Source organism: Eulemur rufifrons, chromosome 7, assembly GCF_041146395.1.
Source record: "Eulemur rufifrons isolate Redbay chromosome 7, OSU_ERuf_1, whole genome shotgun sequence".
NCBI lineage: Eukaryota > Metazoa > Chordata > Mammalia > Primates > Lemuridae > Eulemur > Eulemur rufifrons.
This window is the reverse complement of record NC_090989.1, coordinates 1,703,735-1,729,653: the sequence shown is the minus strand read 5'-3', so window position 1 is coordinate 1,729,653 and position 25,919 is coordinate 1,703,735. Positions and strand designations below refer to the sequence as shown.

At 56.9% G+C, this 25,919-nt stretch overlaps 1 protein-coding gene across 3 annotated transcripts in view; it reads left to right on the top strand.

The window, feature by feature from the left end:
• Positions 1-234: 234 nt before the first annotated feature.
• Positions 235-25,919, top strand: part of SLX9 (SLX9 ribosome biogenesis factor) — a 47,075-nt gene continuing 21,390 nt past the window's right edge. For all 3 annotated transcript variants that reach the window (XM_069472212.1, XM_069472210.1, XM_069472209.1), the window contains exons 1-2: positions 235-430; positions 8,949-9,057. In XM_069472212.1, coding sequence (XP_069328313.1) covers positions 293-430; positions 8,949-9,057 — 247 coding nt within the window. In that variant the 5' untranslated portion in view covers positions 235-292. The remainder of the gene's footprint in view (positions 431-8,948; positions 9,058-25,919) is intronic.

Genomic DNA, 25,919 nt, shown 5'->3' with positions numbered 1-25,919 from the left:
AGACGACGCTTGTCTCGGCCCCGCTCCCGCAGACGCAGCTGCCCGCAGCCTGCACCGCCGCGCCGGCGATCTGATCCTCCCGCTCCCCCGGGACAAGCGTCGGGAGCAGACACGCACCAGATTTCCCCGCCTGTGGCCCGGCCCAGCGCCGCGCCGACCCGGGCACTTCCGGGCGGAACGCAGATGCAACGCGGCGCCTGTTTCCGCCCGGCGGCGGCGAGAGCTGAGGACCGGTTTCCGGAAGGCCCTCTTGCGCGTGCGCTGCGGAGGCAGAGGGTCTCCGCCAGGGAAGATGGGGAAAGTGAGGGGCCTGCGGGCCCGCGTGCACCAGGCTGCCGTGAGGCCCAGGGGGGAGGCCGCGCCCGGCTCTACGCCCCCTGCCCAGGAGGGGCCCCCGCCGCAGACTCCGGCTGCCGGAGCCAGGTGGAAGGTAAGGTCGGGGCAGCGCGGACGGGACGCCCCGTTGGGTTCGCCGCAGGCTGGGGTCGGACCGCCGCGTGGGCCCCGGGCCGCGCGAGCCGTTAGCGCCTCCCTCTGGGGGGTCCGCGACCCCGGCCCGCTCCCGGGCTCTGCCGGTGTTTCTGCGGGACCGGCGGGCGAAGTGTGGCGGACTCCGAGGCTCCGCTTCCGCGCACTACAGCCCACAAGGGGCCGACTAGTACTGCTCCCAGTGCTGTGGGGTGAGAACCGGGAAACCTTCCGCCGCAGTCTGGAAATGCCACACGGATGTGGCAGACGTTCCTTAGAATCGTCCTGAGCACCCCCAGGAAAGGAAAGGAAGTTTCCAGGTTAAAAACGAAGAGCAAATTGAGCAGAGACCCTGTACCCTTCAGCAGTCATCTCCCTGTTCCCCCATCCCACCCTGCCCTAAGCAGCCTCCAGTCCGCTTCGGTCTGTATTCTGGGCATTTCATATGAATGGAATCATGAAGATTGTGACCTTTTGTGTTTGGCTTCTTGTACTTAACATGTTTTCAAGCTTTATCCAGGTTGAAGCATGTATGGGTACTTCACTTCTTTTTAAGACAATAGTATTCGACTGTATAGCTATACCACGTTTTATTTATCCAGATGCTAATCCTTGAGCTGCCCTGGAAGCATTTACTGGTGTCGGTAACCCAGAGGCTTGCGTGGAGTAGCAGAGAAAACATGGTTGGTCATGGAGGCCATGGCTTTGCATCGGGAATGCTAATAAAGTAGCCATGTTTATTAGGCGCTTTATGTGCCACGCACTTCACATCTTCTCAGCAGACCTAACCCTCATTGTGAAGGTGAGAAATCTGAGAGTTGAATAAATCACCAAGGACATTCACCTGCTTGAATGGTGGAGCTGATATTTGAATTCAGAATCTGGCTCCAAAGCCCTGGCTTAAAAAATTTTTTTGAGATATAGTTCACATGTCAAATAATTCACCCATTTATAGTATACAATTTAATGCTTCTTATAGTGTACCTACAAAGTTGTGCGACCAACACTACAAATTTCAGGATGTTTTCATCACCTCCAGAAAAAGCCTTCATCAGTCGTTCTAGCAACAACTAATCTACTTCTTGTCTCTAGAGATTTGCCTGTTCTACACATTTCCTATAAATGGAATAATATGTGGCCTTCTGGGTTTGGCTTCCTTCACTTAGCATGCTTTCAAGGTCCATCCATCTAGCGTTTTTTCTGTAGCATTAATTTTTTAATTCTTTTTATGGCTGAATAATACTTCATCGTACAGGTATACCATGCCACGTCACACTTCGTTTATCCATTCATAAGCTGATGGATGTTTTGGTTATTTCCACTTTTTGGCTATCATGAGTAATACTGCTATGACCATTCGTGTACCGATGTTTCTGTGGAGCTATGGAGTGGAATTGCAGGGTCATATGGCAACTGTTTAGATTGTTGAGGAACTGCTAGACTTTTTTCCACAGTGGTTGCACCATTTTACATCTCCACCAGCAATGTGTGATGGTTCTAACTTCTCCTTATCCTCATCAACACTTGTTACTATCTGTCTTTTTGATTATAGCCATCTTAGTGGATGTGAGGTGGTATCTCATTGTCTGTCCTTTTTTTTTTTTTTTTTTTTTTTTTTTTGAGACAGTCTTGCTCTGTTGCCCTGGACTACAGTGTTGTGGCATCAGCCTAGCTCATAGCAACCTCACACTCCTGGGCTCAGGTGATCTGCCTGCCTCAGCCTCCCGAGTAGCTGGGACTACAGGCATGTGCCACCATGCCCGGCTAATTTTTCTATATATTTTTAGCTGTCCATATATATATATAATTTCTTTCTATTTTTAGTAGAGACAGGGTCTCGCTCTTGCTCAGGTTGGTCTCGAACTCTTGACCTCGAGTGATGCTCCTGCTTTACCTCCCAAGTAGCTGGGATTACAGGCATGCACCACCATGCCCGGCTAACGTTTTCTGTTTTTATTAGAGACAGGGTCTCACTCTTGCTCAGGCTGGTCTTGAACTCCTGAGCTCAAATGATATATCCCCCCGACCCCCTGTCTTCCCAGAGTGCTAGGATTACAGGTGAGCCACTGGGCCTGGGCCTGATTGTCATTTTGATTTGCATTCTCCAAGAGCTAGTGATTTGGAGCATCTTATTATGAGATTGTTGGCTATTTGTGTCTCTTCTTTGGAGGAATGTCTTTTCAAGTCCTTTGCCCATTTTAAAATTGGGTTATCTGTCTTCTTGTTGTTGAGTTATAAAAGTTCTTTATGTATTCTGGGTACTAAACTGTTATCAGATATATGTGGTTTACAAATATTTTTTCCAGTTCTGTGGGTTGTCTTTTCATTCTGTTGATACTATTCTTAAAAGCATGAACGTTTTCAATTTTTACTGAGTCCATTTTATCTTTTTTCTTTTGTTTGTGCTTTTGCTGTCACATCCGAGAAAGTGTTGCCTAATTCAAGGTAATGAACATTTACATCTCTGTTCTAATAATTTTATAGTTTTAGCTGTTACATGTTGCATGTTAGATGGTTAAATGGTCTTTGATCCATTTTGAGTTAATTTTTGCATATGCTGTGAGGTGGGGGTCCATCTTCATTCGTTTGCATATGAAGATCCATTTGTCCCAGCACCATCTATTGAAAAGACTTTCCCCATTGAATGAATAATCGTGGTGTAAGGTTTCTTTGAAGTAGCCTGGCGCCAGAGAAAGAAAGACGAGCAGAGTTGAAAAGGGGAAAGCAACTAGGCTTTATTAGGGCGCTCCCGGGCGAAGTTCACGGCCCCGTGAGAGAGAGAGAGAGAGACCCGGGAAGTCGAGTGGCACAGAAGTTTGAGTGGGTTTATGTATGTTCTTAGGGTTGGGGGATGGGAGCTTCTTCGGCCAGGAGATGGCGCGAGGAGTAAGGAATTTCTTTGTTTCAGTTTTAGGGCGGGTATTGAGGGATAGGAGGGGCTTCTTTTTCATTAGGGAAGGGAGGGGTGCCTGCCCCCAGCCTTACACTTGGCACCTGTCAAAAATCAATGGACCGTAAATATATGGGTTTATTTCTGGACTCTCTATTCTGTTCCGTAGATCTTTGTGCCATTACCACAGTCTTGGTTACTGTAGCTTTGTAGTAAGTTTTAAAATCACTAAGTGTAACTCCTCAAACATTGTTTTTCTTTTTCAAGATTGTTGTGGCTATTCTGTGTCCCTTGCGTTTCCATATGAATTTTAGGATGAACTTGTCACTTTCTGCAAAAAAGGCAGCTGGGATAGAGATTGTATCTAATATTTAGATCAATTTGGGAAGTATGGCTATCTTAACAATGTTAAGTCTTTCGGTCCATAAACACAAGATGTTTTACCATTTATTTATGTCTTTAATTTTTTTAAATAATGTTTTGTAGTTTTCAGTGTACAACTCTTGCAGTTCTTTTATTAAATTTGTTTCTAAGTATTTTGTTTTTGATGTTATTGTAAGTGGAATTGTTTTCTTAATTTCATTTTTAGATTATTCATCACTGTTGTACAAAAATATGATTGATTTTGTATATTGATCTTGTATCCTGACACCTTGTTGAACTTGTTCATTAGTTTTTTTGTAGATTCCTTAGGAATCGTAACAGCTTTTTTTTTTGTGGATTCCTTTAGATTTTCTGTATACAAGTTGTTGTCACCTGGGAAGAGATAGTTTTACTGTTTCATTTCCAATGTGGATTCCTTTTCATTCTTTGTTTGCTTAACTGCTCTGGCTAGAACCCCTAGTGCAATGTAAAATAGAAGTTGCCAGAGTGGACATCTTTATCTTGTTCCTGGTCTTAGGGGGAGGTATCCAGTCTTTCACTATTAAGTTTGATGTTTTCTGTAGGTTTTTGTGGATGTCCTTTAGGAGTTGATCTAGGGTTTACAATGTAAATCAAAACTTTCTTCTGACTTATACAACTTAAATCAGTGAAATAGAACCTTCCGTACAGCTCTGTTCCCTTGCACTCCCTTGTGCTATCATCATTATATAAGATGTCTGCATGTGCTACAAACTCAGCCATAAGTTGTAATTATGCTTTTACAGTTAACTACATTTTTACCTTTTCTATTGCTCCTTGTTTTATTTCTGTGGATTTGAGTTATTGTCTGGTATTATTTGTTTTCAGCCTAACAATCTTCCTTAGCATTTCTTGTAAGGCAGATCTGCTAGCAACAGATTCTCTCAGCTTTGGTTTATCTGAGAGTGCCTTCATTTTTGGAAGATTGTTTTGCTGGATTAAAGATTCTTGGTTGACCTTTTTTATTCTTTTAGCAATTTGAATCTGTTATCCCACTGCCTTTTGCCCTCTGTTGTTTCTGATGAAAAGTCAGCTGTTAATCTTACTGGAGTTCCCTTGTATGTGATGAGTTATTTTTCTTTTATTGCTTTCAAGATTTTCTTAACCTTTGCCTTTAAACATTTTGATTATGTTGTGTCTTGGTGTGGATATATCTTTGCATTTATTCTATTTTGAGTTTGTTTATTCTACTTGGAGTTCATTGAGCTTCTTGCAGGTGTAGATTAATGTTTTAATTACATTTGGCAAGTTTTCAGCAATTATTTCTTTGAATATTTTTTTCTGCCACTTTCTGTGGCATCTTTCTTTCAGGTACTTCCATTATAAATATGGATGTTGGTGTGCTTAGTGGTGTCCCTCACTCCTCTAAGGCTCTGCTCGTTTTTTTCTAAGGCTGTGCTCTTTCACTATTTTTCTCTCTTCTTCAGTTGGCATAATGTGTATTTTCAAATTTGTTGATTCTTGTACCCACTCTTTTTTTTTCTTTTTTTTTGAGACAGAGTCTCATTCTGTCACCTTGGGTAGAGTACAGTGGCGTCATCAGAGCTCACTGCAGCCTCAAACTCCTGGGCTTAAGAGATCCTCCTGCCTCAGTCTCCCGAGTAGCTGGGACTACAGATGCACACCACCATGCCTGGCTAATTTTTTATTTTTTTGTGAAGATGGGGGTCTCAGTATCGCTCAGGCTGGTCTTGAACTCCTGGCCTCAAGTGATCCTCCTGCCTTGGCCTCCCAAAGTGTTAGGATTATAGGATGAGCCACTGCTTCCAGCCACCTTCCTTTAATTCTTTAGACATGGTCTCTTTTAGTTCTTTGGAAATATTTATAATGGTTGCTTTGAAGTCTTCTATTTGTTAAGTCTGACATCTCCGACCCTCAACAACAGTTCCCATTGCCTGGGTCGTGCTTTCCTGTTTCTTTGAATGTATCATTGTTTGTTGTTGGAAACTGGGCATTTTAGGTAGTATTGTAGCAACCAAGGGGTTGATGTTGGCTTGGTCATTTTATTTGTTTATGGACATGGTTCTGAACTATGTGAGATCTCCTCCCTGCCCCTCCCCGCCCTCCCTGTGTGCAGCCTCTGATGTCCCCTCCTCATTTTTTTTTCCTGTTTTTATCTTTTAGCCTAGCTACTTAAGCCACTTACTGGTGAAATACTGTTCTTAAGCCTCCTCTGCCAATTGGAGTTTTTGCCTTTTACCACTGGGTCCTTCTGTGGCGTGGAGGCTGCTGTCAAGTTCAGTCTGTCTAACTGTCTAGCTCTCTATCTATCTGTCTATTTATTTTATGAGACAGAGTCTCGCTGTGTCTCCCGGGCTAGAGTGCAGTGGTGTCATCACAGCTCACTGCAACCTCAAACTCTTGGGCTCAAGCGATCCTCCTGCCTCAGCTTCCCGAGTAGCTGGGACTATAGGCATGTGCCACCACGCCTGGCTAATTTTTGTATTTTTTGTAGAGATGGGGTCTCGCTCTTGCCCTGGCTGGTCTCAAACTCCTGACTGTTTATGTTTTTGACCTCCACACTGCCAAGAAGTTGGTAGCTTAGGTATTCCCTCTGCGTGCTCCTGTGAGGGCATGGCCCTGGGCTCGCATACAGCCTCCAGATTGCCAGGGGTACAGCTTCCCGGGAGCTCCTGCCTCAGAGCGGCCTGTTGTCCAGCAGGTGTCTGCTCAAGGGTTTGCTTGAGCCCTGGTGCCAGGGGCTGGGCCCTGCGTTTGCTGGGGAGTGCTTTCTGGGGTGCCTGCCCGGCTGGTTGCTCCCGAGAGGGCGCAGCCTGGAGTCATCCTTGCCTGTGGCCTCTGGAGGCTCTTGGCTGACTCTTTCCCTGGCTTGCTCTGCCTCAGCGAGTTGCTGTCAGTACCCAGGAGCTCCGGAGCCCCCTCCTGGCAACAGCACCCTTGGGCTCGGCATCTCCACGTTAGTTCCAGGGGAAGTCGGTCCCTGCTGGCAGGCTGTAGGGTTCTTCCTCCCTATGACCTACCTTTCTGGGGGGAGCTCTGTGTCAGGTCACCAGAGATGGGGGTGGGGACAGCTTCAGCGTCTCTCAGATGACACCCCTCTGTTGGGGGGGGTACTTTAGTCTTGTTTCTTGGCTCATGGGAGCCTCCGCCCTGCCAGTGAGCTGGGGTGGGGCCGATCGGGGTTAAAGTTAGGTTCTGACCATCCCTGCCTGGGGTGGAACTTCTGCCCTGGGGCGGGGGAAGGGAGCCCTGGTCCTCTGGCCTCCTGCTTGGAATAGAGTCTGTGCCACATAGTGCCAGGGGAGGTCAAGGGGGACGCCAGCTGCCTGCCCTTCCCCTCCCAGAGTGGAATCATAGCCCCAGAAAACTCCTGGGTAGTTTCTGTACGATGGGGCTGGAGAGCAGGTCATGGCCGCTGACTCCTGCTGCTTCTGATGAGATTTATAAGTTTCTCAGGTGAGGTGGTGGTTTGCTGGGGAGCGTCCGCCACCTTTGCTGCCAGTCCCGACACTGGCTCCCTGACTGATGGCCCTGGCTCTCAACCCTGTGCCGGCCAGCCCGGCTGAGATTCCAGCAGCAGATGAAATCCTGCTGCACTCAAGACTGCAGCCAGGGTTATGAGGAAACCACCCACCATGGACGAGATCGGCAGAAAGAGTAAGCGTCAGAATTAGATGCTGCAAAATCAGAAAATAAAGTTATTTAGAAATTAGAAAATAGGTGCCTAAAAATATTAAAGACGTACTTAAGGAATCAAATAAGAGAAAGGAACAAAAGCTCTTAAAAACACTAGGCAGATTTGGAGAAAAAGCCATAGGTAGAACTTGTATATAAGAAAAATGTGGCCGTTGGACTTTGACTTGGAGTAGACAGGTGAACGGGGTTTCTAATCAGATGATGACATTGTCATCCCTGCAAGGCAGTCGGATGATGGAGCATCAGTGAGAGATTGAGTGCCACTGTGGAAAACGCCCGACATAGTGTGGAAAGTGTCGCACGTCACATGCACTAGAGACCCGGAAGGCCACGCAGCCCGCCCTGGTCCCCACGTGGTACCTGCTTGGCCTCCAGGTCTCGGCCTGGCTGCCCCTGGGCTCCAGCACCATCCCTTGTGAGTCTCTGTTACTGTCTCGCTCATTGGCTCTCTGTCCCTGTCCTGTAGCCCTCCGAGAGCTGGGGCTTCCCTCAAGTGCTGGGGCGCCGGGAGCTGCTGTCCGGCCCAGCATCTTGCTGGCGTCCTGTCTGTCTGTAATGCGGGGAGGCGAAATTTTACCTCCGTCCTCAGAGTTTTTGGTCAGGCCTGAGATTTAAACTGACATAAGACAGGCTGAAGGGGAGAAGCAGACACATTTATCAACTAGGTTTTACACAGCCAGGAACCTCATGAGTGACCCAACGGAGTGGCAAAGCCACGTGCTCTCGTGTGAGGTTGAACAGAGAGGCAGGTGTGGGACGTAACTCATCTACTCGGGGACGCTAAAGGCAGGTGGGGATTATTTCAACCAGGTCTGTTTGTGCAGAATTCTCTCAGCGGTGACTTTCAGTCTTCAATGATAGGAGTGTCCCTCTCCTTTGGTATGGGGAGGACGTCTTCCACATGGGGTTTGATCTCCTACTTTCAGGGAAAAGGGAGGCCAGAGTACCCTCATTGTTGTTCCTTCTGCTTTTTTAAGTGCCTTTAGCTCAAAATGATCTTTTTGCCAAAGTGGTGTAATTTGGTGTGGTGTATTCTGCCACCCTTCAGAAAGCTGCTCTGGGGTCAGTGTTGTGGCCCTGCAAGGTCATGGTGCTCGGACTGGAAGGGGCTAGGCGGGCAGGGGAGTGGGGGGGTGGGCTTCCAGCTCATCACAGCGCGGTCAGCAGGTGACGTGGAGGGTTGAAGTCGGGTGTAGAGTGAGTGTGGCTCGGAGACAGAGCTGGACACGAGGCTGCTGAGGTGCAGCATGGTTATGACACGGGAGAGTCGTGGAAAGAATGAGATAAAGAGATTGTCCTTTGTAAGCAGCACTGATCCTGACTCCCAGAGAGCCGCGAGCAAAGCCCTGCTGGGGTTTGAGGCAGGAGGGAGACAGCCCTGGACCGGGGCTCCCACTCTGGTTCCTCTGGGTCCTCCTGGGCAGAGAAGCCAGGGGACCCAAGTCCTTGTGTGCCCTCTCCCTGCCTTGCATTTCCCTCTCAAACCGTGGAGCAAAGCTCATGTCTTTTCTTTTTTTCTTGGGGACATTAGGACTGGGCTTTCGTCAACACTGACATCTTTGCCAGGACCAAGATAGACCCCAGTGCCTTGGTGCAGAGCCTGGAGCTGGACACGAGGAGCGTCACTTCCATCAGGAGAGGTGAGGGCCGCTTGCCTCCCGGGTGCGGGGCTGGCTTTGAGATTACCTGCTCGCGGGCCTGGGGTCTGAGCAGGCTGCAGGTGAGCTTGCACCGTGCCCTCTGTCCTTTGAGCACCGGATGCCCCCACTGGCTGCCTCCCGGGGTGAGTTCCCCCGAGCAGACTGCAGCTTTTGGTTTTGCCTCTGGGCTGTGTTTTGCCGCCTTCCTGATTACAGGACCTGCTGCTGTTGGGAACCCCAGGGCGGGGGCCGCCCTGCACCCCGGCCTGCAGTGGGGACCGAGTCCTTCCTGGGGACTGGAGCCACAGGACTTGGGCTTCCCTGCTGACCAACAGGATTGAGCTGTTTCTGTATGTTCACTGTTCTCTCATGGCTTGCCCCTGTATTTGAGGCAATTTTAGTCACCTAAAAAACACACCCAGTTGAGTGTTTTATGTATTATAGAGGAGGTCAGCTCTTTATCATTTTGTATGAATAAGTATTTTAAGGTGTTTTTTGTTTGTTTGTTTTCTTTGAGACAGGGTTTTGTTTTCTTGCCTGGGCTGGAGTGCGGTGGTGTCATCACAGCTCACTGCAGCCTCAGACTCCTGGGCTCAAGCCACCCTCCTGCCTCAGCATCCCAAACAGCTGGGACTACAGGTGCCACCACCACGCCTGGCTAATTTTTTTTATTTTTTGTGGAGATGGGGTGTCGCTATGTTGCCCAGGTTGGTTGTGAACTCCTGGCCTCAAGTGATCCTCCCTCCTTGGCCTCCCAAAGTGCTGGGATCACAGATGTGAGCCACCATGCTCAGCTCTCTCAGGGTTTTAAAAACTGCCATAAAGCTGAGCTCGTTGTGTTTGTGTTTTCTCTGGCAGTGGTCATTTGGATCAGTTTCCTTCTAATTCTTTTGCAGCAGCACGAACAACTCTGTTTTTAAAGCAAACCTCCCTTCCCCGCATTTTGAAGCGTGCTTTATCGTATGTGAGGTGCACACAAAGGTGACTGACTTGGGGCCCTCTCCACACGCCGGCTTTCTGTTCTCCAGACAACCGTGCAGTCTTCTGGTTTGCAGCGGGGCTCTAGCGGTTCCTGCCCCTCCAGCAGGTCGCTCCCCCGGCCCCTCTGTCTCCCCGATCCTGTGCTGCCCTGTCTGTTGGGGTGCAGCTTCCCAGAGCCATCGTTTCCTTGTTGGTCAGGTGAGCGTGGCACCTGCGGGGCAGGTCTGGAGGGCTGGGACCCCTCCGGGGCTGGCCAGCCACATGGGCCAGGCACATGTCAGTGAGATGCCACCTGTCCTTGTCCCCTGCACGGATGGGATGGGGCAGCAGTGTGCTCAGAGCCAGGAGGCCAGGGTCCCCCCCGGGAACGGGTAGGAGTGGCAGTCGCGGCACTGCTGGAGGGTTTACTGTGGCGACACTGCCCCACACAGTCCCCTCCTCCCGCTGCACCTCACCAGCATCACCAGGGCACCCTTGGGATGCAGAGTCCAGGCCACACCCACACCTGCCCACCTTGTTTCACACACACTCCGGGGACCCTGAGGCTGGGGGTCCTGCTCCTAGAGCACAGGAAGCCCCTCCTGCCTCCATCTCCACGCAGAGCTCCCGACGCCCACTTGCGGCCTCTTGGTTCTATCCAGGCTGTGCCCGGCAGGTCCTCCCCGGTCTCCTGGCCGGGGTCCTTGCAGCCCCCGCAGCACGAGCTGGCCAGCGAGGGGATCCGGGAACCCGCACTGGCGCGGTGTCCAGTGCGCAGCAGGGAACCTGGTCACCCTGCGCCTCATCCTGAGTCCGAGGTGTTTCAGAGAATCCCGGGTCGCCACAGCCACGCAGCTGGCATTGGCTGCCGGGGTCTGAGGATGGTGCCCGCAGTGCCCCGCCCGGGCGTCAACCCAGGGAAGATCTTCCTTCGCTTGTGTGAGGAGGTCGGTGCAGAGGGCACACTTGCATCGGGGGGCGTGGACCTGAAAGCCCGGGTGGGGAAGGGGCCCGTCGTGATGCAGAGCTCAGAGCACCAGCAACGCGATGTGAAGACGGAGCAGATGGCCTCGCGGTGGGCAGAGCTGTGAGTGCTCCGCTCAGACGGGACGGGTCTGGTGGCCGTGGGCAGCGGGCGGGTAAGAGCGGGTCTCCAGGGCTCTGCTGCCCACCAGCCGGTGGCTTTGGCTAGACAGCCGATGGCTCTGGGCCCGGGCTTGGTGGCCGTCCAGGGAGGTAAGCGTACCTCCTGAGTTCTGCCGGTTTTGAGGTTCAGGCGAGTTAATAGATGTGAAATAGAAGATGGCGCTTGGCATTAGCGAGTGCTCCGTGAGTGTGGTGGAGGTGACTGCCCCGGGCCCCGGTGACGGAGGCAGGCCTGGGAGTGGAGCTGGGGGCCAGTGGGCTCAGCAGCTGCCTGGATGTGGGGTCTGTGCTGCTTCCTTGCCCATGAGTTGCAATCTAGAAAGGCCCCGGCACATTCCACGTGCCAGTCTCCTGCTCCTTCGCTCCAAGGAGGACCCTGTGAGGGGACCAGGCCAGGTGACTCCAGAGAGGAGCATGTGCCCTCTGCTCGGGACAGCGGGACGTTGTCACCATCTGCCTAGGCTGCATGCTCCTCCCTGCCGGCCCGGGCTCCATGTGACTGTCCCTGAAGGGAAGACGTGGGTTGCACTGACCTGCCAGCTGTGGTCTGAGCTTCTCAGAGCTCCCGTGGCCACCAGGCCTCTCCCCACAGAGGCCTCCTTCCCATCTTGTACTGTCCCTTTCCTCTGTCCCCTCAGGCCCCTGGGCTCAGTGGTCCCCAGGCCTGCCACACTCTGCCTGACATGGGTCTGGGGCCGTCGTGCCGCCGTCGGCTTCTCTCCCAGAGCTCCACCCTGGCAAGGGTCTGGCTTCTCCGAGTTTGGGGTCTTGGTGTTTGTCAGCCCAGACCCCATCGGCCGGGAGTGGCCGTGGTGGGCAGGAATGGGCGGCCTGCGCTTCAGAATTTCCGAAAGCTGGTCTCACGCTAGTGTCCCACGCGAAAGCACAGCATAGAAATGCTTCCTCAGGAGGACTGGACAGCTAGTCAGAATGAACTTGAAGGTTATAACAAATGGAGGCCTCTGGATAGTGAGTTTTTCTTTTTCATTTGGGTATCCTCATTTGTGCATAAAAACCTTAAATAAGGGACCAGTCGCCACATCTGCAGCTTACTGACCCAGCGTCAGGGGCCTGTGTTGGTGGCCTCCCAAGCCATGTGTACTGTGTCCTGCATCCCACCCCTCGAGGGGCCGACACTGGGATTATTCTGGCTGCAGAGCCGGGGCTGGGTTTTAGGTGGGTGGGGCCCTCGGCCTCGGGATACCCTGAGTGGCTCTGGCCAGGAGCCCTTGTCCCCTGTGCCATCTGTCACTGTGATTCCTGCCTCAGCATCCCTGAGAGGATTCGGGAGAGGGGCTCGGAGATGCAGTACAGGTCTGTTTCCAGCTGATGCTTGGTCCCTTGTGTGTGGTCCCTGGGACACCTGCCAGGTGGCCCCTGTGCAGTGTGGTGAGACCTCTGGCTTGCCCTCTCGGGTGTGGCTCTTGGCCCCAGGTTTCTGGTGTCTGTCCTTCCACCCACCTGCGGTGGCTCAGCCGTCCCCGGACAGAAGAGCCCTGGGCTGGACCTAGAGGATTGTGGGACCCCACGGGGGTCTGGGTGGAGGGAGCCAAGCCTGGCTCTTCCCTGGCCCCATGACATCAAGGGCCAGCTTGCTGCGGTAGCCAGAGCCCGAGGCTGCCTGGCTCCATGGGGGATACCCAAGACCCTCGGGTGGGCTGTCCCACAGGTGAGGAGGGGCTTGCCCTGGTCTGAGGGTCCTGGGCTGCTTTTCTGCGGGCTGCTCAGGCATCCACCTCTCAGGGCCCCCGTGAGCAGCGGTTCCACTGTGTCTGCCTTCTCTCCCTGTGCCCCGTGGCAGCTCTTCCGTTTGCCACGTTGGTTGCCTCGGCTTCCAGTGGACCAGTGCCCTGGGTCCCGGCAGGTAGAGGGTGGGCCTCCTGACTCATGTGGGGACCAGGGGCAGGCTCGGGTCACACAGAGAGCTGAGTCTGTCTGTGACTTGCCCGCCTGCCTGATTAGCATGACACCTCCTCCCGTGCCCTGTCGTCCTTGCCGTGGGCTGTGTCAGAAATAGCGCTGTGCTCTGCCGGGTGGAGGCAGCTGATGTGGCCTGGAGGAGGGGCTCTCACCCCGTGGGCAGACGCCTGCACCCCTCCTTCCCCTGCAGCCCGGAGAGCCATGGGGCCTGTTAGTCCTTGTGGGTGCTTTGTTGGTGACATCTTTCCTGTTTCTGCTGGAGTCTCGGGGTCCCAGCAGGCCTGGAAGCCACATTATCCCCTCCCTTCCCGTTATGGGCAGGGGCTCTGTGTCCTGGGAGGGACCCCCTGAGATCTCAGCCATGGGCTGTGGGGTTCTGCCCTGGGAGGAGGAGTGGTGGGTGCAGAGCTGAGGCTGGCCCAGAGCGCCCCCCTCAGCCCCACTCCCTGCCCTGCAGACACACCCCCCTGGCCCCCCCCGCCCCCCCCCCCGCCACAAGCAGAACCCAGCTTTGCCCTGTGTCCCAGTGAGGGGGCTTTGCAGTGGTCTTGTGGGCCCACTTGTAAAGTGGCCTCTGTGTCTGCCTTTGGGCAGGGGCCCTTGCGGGGATAGTGGCAGATCCAGGGTGAGCACCCCGTCTCGTCCGCCCCCTGCCCTGCACTGGAAGCCACCTGCTGTGCGGCCAGCCTAGGCTGGTACAGCGAGCCTGTGTGGGACACGGCCTGGCCTGGCGGGTGGCTGCTGTGTGCTGTCTGGTAGCTGCTGTGTGCTGTCTGGTGGCTGAGCCCATCAGTCTTGGGCACAAAAGTAAGGTTTGGCATCAGGCCACCTAGGGGTTACAGTCCACAGAGCACGTTGTAGAATTCTGTTTCCAGTTGTATTTTGCTTCATGCGGGAAAGTTGCAGAAATTGAGCCTGCGCTGTTCTCAGATGAGCACCTGGAACTCAGGCCTGGTGGAGGACGTGGGGGGCACGGCAGCGTCGTCCCCAGTGGGGCTCACAGCATGCTGGATGGCGCGGAGGCCACCAAGGGGCAGCGGTGGAAACATGTCTGCAGGGGTGTTGGGCCAGGTGACAAGGCTGCCAGGCCGTGCTGTAGGGACACCCAGAGTGTGTGCCCCTGGCCCCTGGGTGGGACTGGCTTTCCTGGCCAGGACAGATGTTGCCCAGGTGATTGCACCTGCTAAGACCCCGACCTACCCTGCCCCCCAGCACTCCCAGACAGAGGGTTCTGTTGGCCCCCCACCTGCCTGTGCTGGGCTGAGACCCCAGACTTCCCCCTGCCCCCCAGCAGAGGCTTCCCGTGCCGGGCTGAGACCCCAGACTTCCCCCTGCCCCCCAGCAGAGGCTTCCCGTGCCGGGCTGAGACCCCAGACTTCCCCCTGCCCCCCAGCAGAGGCTTCCCGTGCCGGGCTGAGACCCCAGACTTCCCCCTGCCCCCCAGCAGAGGCTTCCTGTGCCGGGCTGAGACCCCAGACTTCCCCCTGCCCCCCAGCAGAGGCTTCCCGTGCTGGGCTGAGACCCAGGCCTCCTTGCTGAGGCCTGTGCTGGGCGGTGCCCTTGGCTTCCCTCCCGGCCCTGTGTGCGGGGAGTGCCCAGCAGAGGGCAGCAGAGTCGCGCCTTCCCGCTGCCAGATGTGCGCAGTCCCGGGATGGAGCCGTGCGGAGGGGCCTCGGTGAGGCTGACTCCTGGCACCAAGCGGAATCTGAGGAGTTTAGAGGTTGTCTTTAGGGGTTTTTATAAAATAGAACCCTTAAAAGGCCTTTTTCTACAGCCATGAAGTCAGGGGTGTGATGAAAACCATGTGGAGCATACTTGTTACTTGTCTTCGCCCCAGATTAAAGAAGAGCATACGGCAGGTTCCACGGAGAGCCCAGGAGAAGCTCGCCCTGGCCTTGCCTGGGCTCTGTGTTGGCTGCCCTGGCGCGTGCGGGGCGCTGGCCAGCAGGGTGCTCATCCTTAGGGAGCCGCGGGCCTTGCTGTTTCCCCAGCCAGGCGTCCTCGTGAGCCACATGCTGTTCCGACGCTAGACCAGCATGGCAGGTGTGGGCCGGCCCCCAGCCGGCACGTGTCTCTGCGTTTCTCGTGTCCCCTGTCTCGCCATCGCGTTGTGAGGTGCCGAAGTGTCTGGTTCTCGGGCTGACGTGCTGCTTATTTGCTCCTCCCGTCTTAGCCACCGCGGCCTGCAGGGTTCTGTCCTGCCCGCCGTTCCTTGTGGGCAGCCGGAAGGTTTCCGTGCTCGACTCCTTCCACTACAAGGAGGAGGTGTTGAGGGGCTGCCGGAGGACCCTGTGAGGTCATCCTGGTGAGCTTTGAGCACAGGCCAGCCCAGACAGGTGACAGGGCCGGGCCTGGGTCTGTGAGGATCGCGGAGACCCGCCTCTCCCCATCCTGGAGCACGTCGTGGCAACTCAGCACAGGGCAGTGCAAGGGGCCAAGCCTTCGTCAGGTTAAAGTCACCTGTTGTATTTAAAGGCCTTAAAAATGATTTCAAAGGTGCAGCAGCAGCAGAACACGCAGGAGAAGGTTCGTTTGGGCTTCGCCAGTCCGCCATGCAGGCTGCCCGTGTGTCTCGTGTGTGCCACGGGATTAGGCCCCTGTTCACTCAGCCTGTGACGAGCCACGGCTGGTGCCATCTTGGGCACAGAGGAGACTCTCAGCCTGCCTGTGGCGTTGAAAGCCACAGCCCTCCCAGGGGCTGGCATCTCGCTGGGCAGGATATCTCCGTGCACAGGGGAGCAGGCTGGGGCCGGTGCGCGCGGCTCTGGGGGTGCTGCAGGCCTTGGGGGGCAGGAGGAAGGCTGCAGACGTGGCTCCTTGGCCCATCCTGTCTGAGCACTGAGCCCTCGTCCTGTGGAATGGCCGTGTCTCTGCTGCTGCAACCGTGGAGGAGCAAACGTAGGGGACCAGCCTCTACCTAAAATTATTCTTGTGAAAATTACGTTTCCTAATGGAGAAGCAGCGTCTGTACACACTAGCAGAGAAGACAGGTAAGCAGCTTTGGGAGACAGAGACCTGATCCTGCCCCCAGGGCCGACCGCTGTGCCGGGGTCCCGTCTGTGAGCGCGTGCTGTTGGGGGACTCTGTTCCTCGTGCTCTCACCAGGCCCACGCATGCGCTGGCCCCGACGGGTTGGGGTGGGCGGCTCCACCTCTGTCCCAGGAAAGGCCCTCGCCTTGGCCAGCAGATCCTCAGACACCCTCTGTGCTCTTTGGCCAGACAGGGTCCACCGGTCACACGTGGTCGTTGGCCTGCGTGTCTGGCTCTCACCCAGCGCTGATTCTCACGTTCTCCAGCGTGTAGCTGTCTGCTGTCTCGTGTGTTAAGAAGTTGCTGGAATTCTTTTCTGGAACTTTTACATTAGGGGGTTGGGCCTGGTCACCGGGGCCTGGCTTGGAGGCTCGCGGGCAACTCCCCACTGCCAGCAGGCTGGCCCCAGGGCTTCCTCTCCCCGAGTCTGTCTGCAGCTGCTTCAGAAGGAGGGGGGCGTTCGAGGTCATGTGGCCCTTTCGAGGGTCCCTCTCTTGCTTGGGTGCTGCTGCGCGGGCATGTCATCTGTGTCCTGCTTTGGACGCCTCCCGCCTGGGGACAATGGGTGGGGAGATGTCGTCTGAGCATGTGGGTTGCTATTCTAAACCCGGCACTTGGGAATGGGTGGCTGGAGCTATTCTGGGTTCTTGGCGTGTTTCTGCCGTGTCGCCTCCTGCTGAGGCTGTCTCCACGTCACTCACGTCATCGACAGCTGGGGCCGGAGGGCGGCTGCAGGTTGTCAGATGGAAACTTGCGGGGTGAGCAGGGCAGAGGCCCGAGGCCCTGTGTGCCGCAGCGTTGAGACGCCACTCATTTCCGGTTCCTGCGACACTGTCTTGAGACTGGTCGGTCCCCAGGGCCCTGCTTCTGGGCACCCGGTGCCTTTTCAGCCCCCACATTGAGACGCCCCAGCAGGGCCTGTGCAGTCGGCTCTCTGGAGCTTTCTGGATGAGGGAGGGGTCCTCAGAGCCCGAGCCCTCGGAGGCTGCCCTGCCTTCCTGACGTGGGGTGACAGCTGGGCGCTCTCCCGGCTGGAGCTCTCCCCCTGTCCTGCCACCTGCCGGGGGTGCCGTGCGAGCTCTGGGTGGGACCCAGGGGCAGGTGTGAAGCGGGTGCGTGGTTCCCAGGCCTGTGCCCTGGGGCATGTGTAGGCCGCATACGTGGTGCCATAGTTCAGCTCTGACGGAGGGTGGGGGGTTGTAAAGGACCTCCCTGGAGACCCCGTAGGCTGGGCCCCCACCAGGCAAACCCCGCAAGGGGGCATGCTGTGCCTGAGGCCCCATTGCGGTGAGACCCGCAGGGCCTGCCTTGCTCCTCTGTGGGAACAGTGCACGGTCTCAGTGCAGGCCTGTGGGTGCTGTCATGCGGCCCCCAGGGGACCTTGCAGGCTGGCGGCCTCATTGAATCAACCCTTTGTTTACTTGTGAATGAAGCTGTGATTTGGAGCTCACCGTCCAAGGGCTCAGGCAAGCTGGGGCTACAGGAGGCCGGGGGCCCCGCCCTCCGCCCTCGCAGCCTGGGCCCTGGGCTGGACGGTGGCCCCTGGCCTGGGCGGCTGCTGGCGCACACTGCAGAGCACACCTCTAGGCCGTACCTGATTCCCTTTATCCCAGTACCTTGTGGATCCCTTTGGATTGTCTGCAGGCATGTCATGCAAGTAGACAGTGACGTCCCTTCCTTTTTCCTTTTTACCCGTCCTCTGGCCTTGCTGCCCTGGCGGCAGCTCAGGACGGCACCCAGGGTGCTCCTGATGAGGAGTGTGCTCCGCGGCTCCGGGAGCTGCGCTGCGGCGGGCTCAGTAGTGCTCCTCCTCGGGCTGGGGTCACGTCAGGAACGGGTGTGGAATTTTATCAGGAGCCTGTCTCCGTGTCTGTTGAGATAAGTGTGCGGGTCTTTGAGCCACGTTCCTTGCTTGTATTAGCTCCAGGAGGTTTGCAAGGCGCAGGGCCCGTGGGACTCTATCTTCCGGCTGGCTGGGCTGTGGAGAGGACCGGAGAGGGTGCCCAAGAGTGACACCGGCACACTGTGGGTGCCAGGTGCAGGCTGCTGGGTGGCCTGGGCCATCTCAGCTGGGGCCCCTCCTCTCGAGTGGATGTTGAACTTGAGTGGCTCAGGGTTGGGGCGTCCCCAGGGTGGCACTTGGGAAGCTCCGACTACCACTGCCACGGGTTTCGGCTCCCACAGAGGCTGTATGCTGTTCTGAATGCCCGCAGGTCCCACAGGAAGGGGGGGCAGGGCTGAGCCATTGGGCCCTTCCTCAGACCTGCTGGAGGGGTGGGGCTGCCCGGGCTCTCCCTGCACCCCTGAGGAGCACGCAGTGCGTCAGCCGTCAGCCGGAGCCCGAGGGGCTGGACACTCGCGCTCTCGCTCCTCCTGGGGAGGAGATGGTGGTCCCTGGGTCTGTGGGGTGGAGGGAGGGCAGGGGTGGCCTCTGCGGGAAGACAGCCCTTCCGCTGCGGAACTGGCACCTCCGCCTCCCTGGCTCTGAGAGCTGCTCGTTCGGCCAAACCAGCATGTGTCTGCCTGTTAGAAGTCATGAGGGTTTGAAATCTGTCCCTCTGACAAACAGAGCTGCCTGAGGCGTGTAAGGCTTCATTATGGGAGAGGGGTTTTGTCAACAGAAAGGGCGCTCTCAGCCACAAAACTTGGTGGTGTATGTTTTAGAAACTGCATTGACGGGGGCCACGTGGGTGATGATCCTACCCGTTTTCTTCCAGGGCATTATCTCTGATTAGGGCAATTTGCCCCCAATTTTTAAAAATATCTTTGGGTTTTTCTTTAAAATGGGCACCTAATTACAAATGTGCGGTGTGAATAATGGAGAGAACACAAGCCCTAGTGGCACCTGTGTGCTGCCCACCTGCCCCGGCGCCACTGTACCCCGGCTGCCTCGGCGCCAGCTGGTCCTCGTGGCTCCCAGAGAAAGTCGCACTTTCTCGAGCTTGCCCTGCGGCACTGCTCTTAGTTCAGTCGGGGACGGTGGCCCGTGCTGTGGTGAGAAGCTCGGTGGCCGCCTCCTCGCACCGAGACTCTGTCTCCAGGGCCTCCGCACTCGGCCTCACTGGGCCACGTCCTTGGGGATTGTTTCACATTGGCGTCCCTCTCCGCAGCTGCTGGGGTGGGTTGTGTGACGCCACCAGCGCTGCAGGGACCGTCCTTGTATGTTTGCCTTTGTGAACGTGAGCAAAGATGTTTGTAGATAAAACTGGCAGTGGAGTCGCGGAGCCGAACTTCTGAGCATTTAAGACTTCATGGATTTTGCCAAATTGCCCTGTCGGTCCAGCCAGCCAGAGTGGCAGACTTGGGCCCTGCCGACATGAACAGTGAACAGTGGCATCTGGTTTGTGGACTGTGCATCTTTCTTTTTCTTCCTTTCTTTTCTTCCTGACAAGGTCTTGCTCCGTCGCTCAGGCTGGAGTGCAGTGCTTCGATTACAGCTCATTGCACCCTCAGGGATCCTCCTGCCTCAGCCTCCTGAGTGGCGAGGCCTGCAGGTGTATACCACCATGTCCTGCTAACTTTTTAATTTTTATCTTTGTAGAGATTGGGGGGCGGGGTCTTGCTGTGTTGCCCAGGCTGATCTTGAACTCCTGGCCTCAAGCAGTCCTCCCACCTCGGCCTCCCAAGTAGCTTTAGAACTATGGCTGTGAACCACTGTACCCAGCCTGAACCGTGCAGTTCTTCATGAATAAGGTTCCATGTAGGCATTGTCTCTGTCAGCTGCCTGTCTGTGCACCTTCCTACTTTTCTTGTAGGCTATTTCTTATTGGTTTAAAGGACTATTTATATAGGAAAGCATAGATTTCTTTTGTTGACTATAGATGTTTCCCCCTCATTGGTAGCTCCTTTTGAATTTGTTATGTAATTTTATTTCCCCTTCAGAGGTTTTTAATTTCTTTGTGGTAAAATTGGTTTTCTTTGTGTTTTGTAACTGACTCTTGAATGTTTTTTGTCATCCTTTTATAGTTTCCTTTTGCATTTACATATCTAATCCATCGGGACTTACCTTGGTGCAGAGTGAGATGAATGTTTCCCTTTCTTCTCCCCCGTGGCGTGTCCCGCAGCTGCGCTCAGGCTGCAGGCACCAGGAAGGTGTGAAGACAGCCTCAGGGAGCTGCGGTGCCGTTGACACGCGTGGTGCCTCGGCGTACGGCCACATCTGAAGCAGGTCCGCACGTGCAGGGCCTGTGCCCTGTGCCCAGGTCCCTGCGCAGAGCTGTCTTGTACAAGGAGAAGCACAGCTTCTTGGTGTCGTTCACAGAAGAGCCAGCTGCGTGTGGATTTTTCCTGTGGCTCTGTTAGAACATATGTCCTGAGATGCCCCCTGGACCCCATCTTCCTGTACCCCAACACCTGGGAGGCCGCTCCCCGGCCCTCTGTCCTGCCCCTGCAGGCCCATCCGCGGATGGGGGAGGCCTGGGGGCCAGGCATCTTCCCTGGCTTGACTTGCTGAGTCTCGGTCCACGCGGCCCCGTGTTGGACCTGGTGCCTCCCGCCTCTGGCACCGCAGCTCCCGTGCACGTGCTCTTGTCGCTGCACGGCAGTGTCTTGCCTTCACTCTTCCTATCACGGCGGTTCCTACGCAGCCTGTACGGAGTTTGCGACCGTCCTCCTCTCCGGAGCCGAGGGGCCCTAAGGTGGGTCGGCTCAGCGGTGGTTTCCAGTCGCTGCCGAAGGGCAGGGCCTCGGCCGGTCCTTCCAGGCTCAGGGTCAGAGAGGCTGTTCCTTGAGGGCCCTCTGGCCCTCTCTGCGCTCTCCCCAGGAGGCTTCTCCCACTCCCCGGCCATGGGGCCCTGGGAGTCTCGGTGACCTGCAGGGGGCTGTCCTGGCCCCATGCTGCCCGGCTGCTTGTCTTGAGCTGTGACTCCCTGTGCAAGTGGCATCCGAGGAGGCTGTCCTGGGCTCTGACAGGAATAGGACGAGGGAGCCTTCGCGGGGTTTCTGCGCCAGCTGGTGCCCGTGAGGACGCGCCTGTGTGAGCTCTCCTCGTCCCACCACCACCGCAGTCACCAGGGGATGCGGGAGCAGCCTGGGCGCTGGAGCCGCTCCCCTCCGCACGAGGCCTTGTCTCTCACCTGTAGCTTGTGGCCGGCCAGCTGTGGTGCTCAGCCTGGAGGGCCCCGCTAGTATCAGGGAGCAGACTGGCAGTCGTCTCTGGCACGTCCCCTCACGCTGAGGCCGGCTGCTGGGGGCCTGGGTGTCGGTGGTCGCAAGGCGGGCCCGAGGGGTGACTGGGGGTCAGGTTCTGGAAGAATGAGGGGATGGGCCCCCCACAACTTGCCTCAACCTCTGGCCGGGGTCCTGGGGGGTTGGTTTCTCGGGGACTTGCCCTTCACCCTGGCACAGTGGAGTGAGCAGGCCAGAAGGACGGGGTGCGACGTCTGAGCGCACGTGCGGCCAGTGATGGGGGGTGCGTGGACCCAGGGCGTGGAGGGAGAGGCCTCTGTCTGAAGAACAGGAAGCTGGGGTCACAGCCGCCTCGCCCCTCCCATCTGTGCAGCCCCCGTCTCAGCGTGGGCGGTTGGCTGGTTGTGTTCGGTCTTGCATTGTGAGTTCTGGGGAATTAGGCTCATCTTAGGGACAGACTGCGGCTGGGTCGAGTGATGCTCTCCAGGCTGGGCCGGGCGTGTCCTGGGCTTGGCGTTCCCGGCACCCGCTCCAAGCTCCCAGGTGAGAAGGTCAGGCTGGGATGACCTTCCCCGGGCATGGCCATCTGCTGTCACTCTGTCACTAGTCAGACATGGTGGGTGACCTCCTGCCCCTCTTGCATGTCAGCGGGGGCTGTAGTGCTGGTGCTGCTGGGATCCGGCACTGGGCGAGGCCTGGGACAGCCCCTGACGGCCACACACCCTTGCGAGGGGGCAGACAGGCCTGCGCAGTCCCACCCAGCCCCTTCTTTCTGGGCCGGTGTCTCTGGTGTAACGATGCGCGTGAGGCTCCCCGTGCTTGGGTGGCAACCACAGATTTGGTGTGTAAGGTTAGAGACCAGAACAGCCTGAGTCGACGTCACACCAGCAGTCCCTTGTGGTCAGCGAGGGGTGCACACACCTGCCCTGCTCCCTGTGCCCCGCAGGGGCGTGGGGGGCAGAGTGCACGGGGCAAGCGCCCTCTGTAAACCACTGCGCTGGGGTCGGCCTGTCTGGAGCCTGGCGAGGCCGCAGGAGTGAACCCGAGCGTGGGCCCAGAAAGTGCCGGCGGAGCCTGCGGGGCCTCCGGGGCCGCTGCCAGTGGTTCCAGGCAGCCTCTGCTCTGGCGTCAACATTCCAAACCCTCCACGTCTTGCAGGAACAGCGTGTTTGGTTCCTGTTTCCCCGGTACCATGGAGATGGGGTGCTGGGGAGCTGCTTGGGGCTAGAGCCCGGCAGGGTCGCGGCACCGGCGGTCCTGACCCAGCCTGCTCCAAGTTTTCTTCATTCCAACACCACATAGGTTACTGTTTGGGTCAGTTTCCACTGAAATAATTTTAAAATTACAAAAAGGTTACAGAAATAGTCTGGGGAAAGTTTGCTCCTGCTCCATTTGAGGCGTCCCATCATGGCCCTTCTGCCTGAGTCCCCGCCCCCGGCTTCTGCCTGGAGCTGCAGTTGCTGGGCCGGCCCCGCCCACCCCTTTCCTCACCAGCTTCCACGTGCCCCACAGGTGCCCTGACACCCCACATTTGGGCATGTGTCACCTCCCCGTGGTTTGAAGCTGCACCTACAGCTTGACACCCCACAGGGCTGTGGCTGCCCTGCACCTGGAGGCCAGGCAGGCGGCCATGCCTTGGGGGCGGGGTCTGTCGGGCAGGCCAGCTGGATGGGCAGCATGATCTTGGGTGCCAGCGCCGAGCCCTGGGCGCTCCTGCTGTTTGTCCTTGCGCAGCCCCCATCCTGAGCAGCCACGGGGGCCGAAGTGACTGTGGAGTCGGCCCCTCCCTTCTGGTCAGGGAGCAAGAGGTCAGGGGTGCCGAGGAGGAAAGTGGGTCGCTGCAGGCACGGCTGGAAGGGCACACGAGGCCACCAGCACCCGGACCAGGGCCCTTGGGACAGGGATTAAATGCCCTCGGGAGTCACGGGCTTTGGAGGTTTTGTACTCGTTCCCGAAAGGAAGTCTGAAGTAGCGTAACAGGATTGCTGCCTTTCTGTCGACAGAACTTGTTTCTGCCTTGTTTTTCCTTGGACATCATGGATCTGTTGTGCTAGCCAGGAAAATGTGCTTGAATTTGAAAGGAGAGCAGGAGACACGCATCTTGCATAGATGTGTTCTGGGGGGATTCTATCTGAGGCTGAAAGCACGTCATCTCGGGGACAATCAGTTAAGGCCAAGGGAACAGGGCCAGCCTCGGGTCCGCGCTGTTTTAGAGCACATTAGAGGCGGAGATGCTGCTCCCAGCACCCTCTCCGCCTGCACGGCCCTGATGCCGGACGCACTGGCAAGCTTGGCCCCTTCCCTGCCCCTGGCCCCGAGCAAATGAGGCTCCTCTGGCCACACACAGGGCCAGCGCCACGGCTCCACGTGGACTGAGCACAGGCCACCTGTGGGGTCTGCCTCGTCGGGGCTCCCCACGGGGCAGCCTCTCCATCCCTGTTGCCAGAGAGGCAACGACAGTCTGTCTGGATTATATCCCAGATTTACACGTCACGTGGAGAGCTACGCTGTTACCCGTCTCTTAGTCTTTTTTTTGTTTTGTTTTGTTTTTTGCTGATAACAGAGTACTTGAAAGTGGGTAGTTTATTTTTAAAAGGAATTTGTTTCTTATAGTTCGGGAGGCTGAGCAGTCCAAGGTCGAGGGGCCCCATCTGGCGAGGGCTTCCTGCTGGTGGGGACTCCGGAGCGCGGACGCGGTGCGGGCACACAGGGCGAGGGCGGAGCCTGCTGACCAGCCCGCTCGGGTCTGCCTGCCCCTCCTGCAGGGCAGCAGCGCCCTCCCGTGATGGCCCGTCAGTCCGTTCACCCGTGAACGGATTACTGCGTTTCCGTCCTGCACTCAGGGGGGCAGAGCCCTCCTGACCCAGTCACTTCCCAGAACTGCCACATTGGGGTGACGTTGCCGCACGAGTGTGGAAGGACATCAGACCGCAGCACCGTCCCACCGTTCCCCTGCGCACACGGGGCTGAGAGAGGCTCAGGCAGCCGCGGGGGCCTCCCAGCTCCCACTGCCCCGTGCCTGGTCCCTGCCCTGCCCCTGTCCTGTCGTCCTGCTGGACACCAGAGGGCAGGAAGCTCTGCGCTGGCCGAGGGCACTGTCCCCCCTGAGTGGCTCCAGCCCATCTGGGCACTGTCTGAGCTATGGCCGTCCTCGGGGAAGGACAGACACAGAGCTGCCTGAAGCGCCAGCTGGCACTGCCCGGACCTCTCCAGGGCCAGCTGGTTTGGCCTGTGGCCACGCACTGGTTTCTGCCGACACGGGCTGACCATCTTTGTCCAGGGGCTAGTTGGCTTCCGGTTAATGTGGGGCAGGCCTCACTGATGTCACCGTGGAGCACGTGGCCAGCCTTCCTGCCCAGCCTGGGCTTGTGCCAGGGGTGCTGGGCACCACGCCGCGAGGGGGCAGTCGTGACAGGCCCAGGGAGGCCGTGTGCTCTTTTTTGGCATTCTGAGAAGCTACACCCGTGTCCACACCTTGGTTCATGGTTCATTTTGGGGAATAAACCTCCAAATCCCATGTGCCCTGGATCCCTCCTACGTGTTCCTGGGGTGCAGGGAAAGTGTCCGCATGTCCCAGCCTGAGGCTGCTGTCACGCCAAGGCCTGTGGCTGAAGAGAGTCCACGGCAGCTCCCCGACCCTGGGCAGGTTCCTGCCCCCTGGGCCTCAGTTTTCTCATCTGCTGGGTGGGGCCAGTTCCTCAGGGCAGTGACTGCACTGGAGCCAGCTCCTGGGTCGGGGAATGAGCAGGCGCGTCTCTGCCTGGGGGGGTGACAGGCTGAGATCTCGAGTGCTGGCTCCGCGTTTCCTCGGGAGAGTCTGCAGGTGCAGTTCACAGGCGGCTATGTAGGTGGGAGACGCACCTGCCTGGAGGGAGCACAGTGCTCCGTGGTGTTCCCGGACCATGCTCCTGGCGGCTTAAGCAGCAGGGAGCTTCTCTCATGCTCCTGGCAGCGGGAAGTCAAGGTCAGGGTACAGCAGGGTGGGATCCTGTGAGGCCTCTTTCCTTGGTGTGTAGACGGCGTCTCCTCCCTGTGTCCTGGCAGGGTCGTCCCTCTGTGGGTGTCTGTGGCCTCAGCTTCTTCTCTTCTTACAAGCACACCAGTCAGACTGGATCAGGCCCACTCTGCCGACCTCAGTTTACCTTAATCACCTCTGTAGAGACCCTGTCTCCAGATACAGTCACATTCTGGGGTCCCGAGGGTCAGGCCTTCAGCACATGGGTTTGGGGGAGGACACAGTTGAGCCGTAACTGGGGACGTGCGGACACTGCAGGTGGTGAGGGAGCCTCAGAACGGGGCGGGTAAAGTCACCAGCACGTAGGAGGGGAGGTGTCCGGGGCACAGAGAGAAGGCACAGGCACACCTGGTTCCCACACTCCACCCCTGCCGCAGGTGAGCGAGGCAGGACCACGTCTCTGTGCTGGCAGGTGGGCATGGACGGCTCCCAGAGAAGCCAGCCTCTGAAGAGAAGCAGGTCTCTTAACCCGAGACCCTGCTGCACATAGCACCTGTGCAGAGAAGTCCCAGACAGATGGGGACCTGGGGGCCGAGGCTCAGCGTGTCCAGGGTCGGAGGAGGGGACCCTTATGGCTCCCTGAAGGCTCTGGGGGCTCTGCCATCATTAGTCCTGCCAGGGTGAGGGGGTCGTCCCGGGCCCCCGGGCTGGTTGTGTGGGCCCC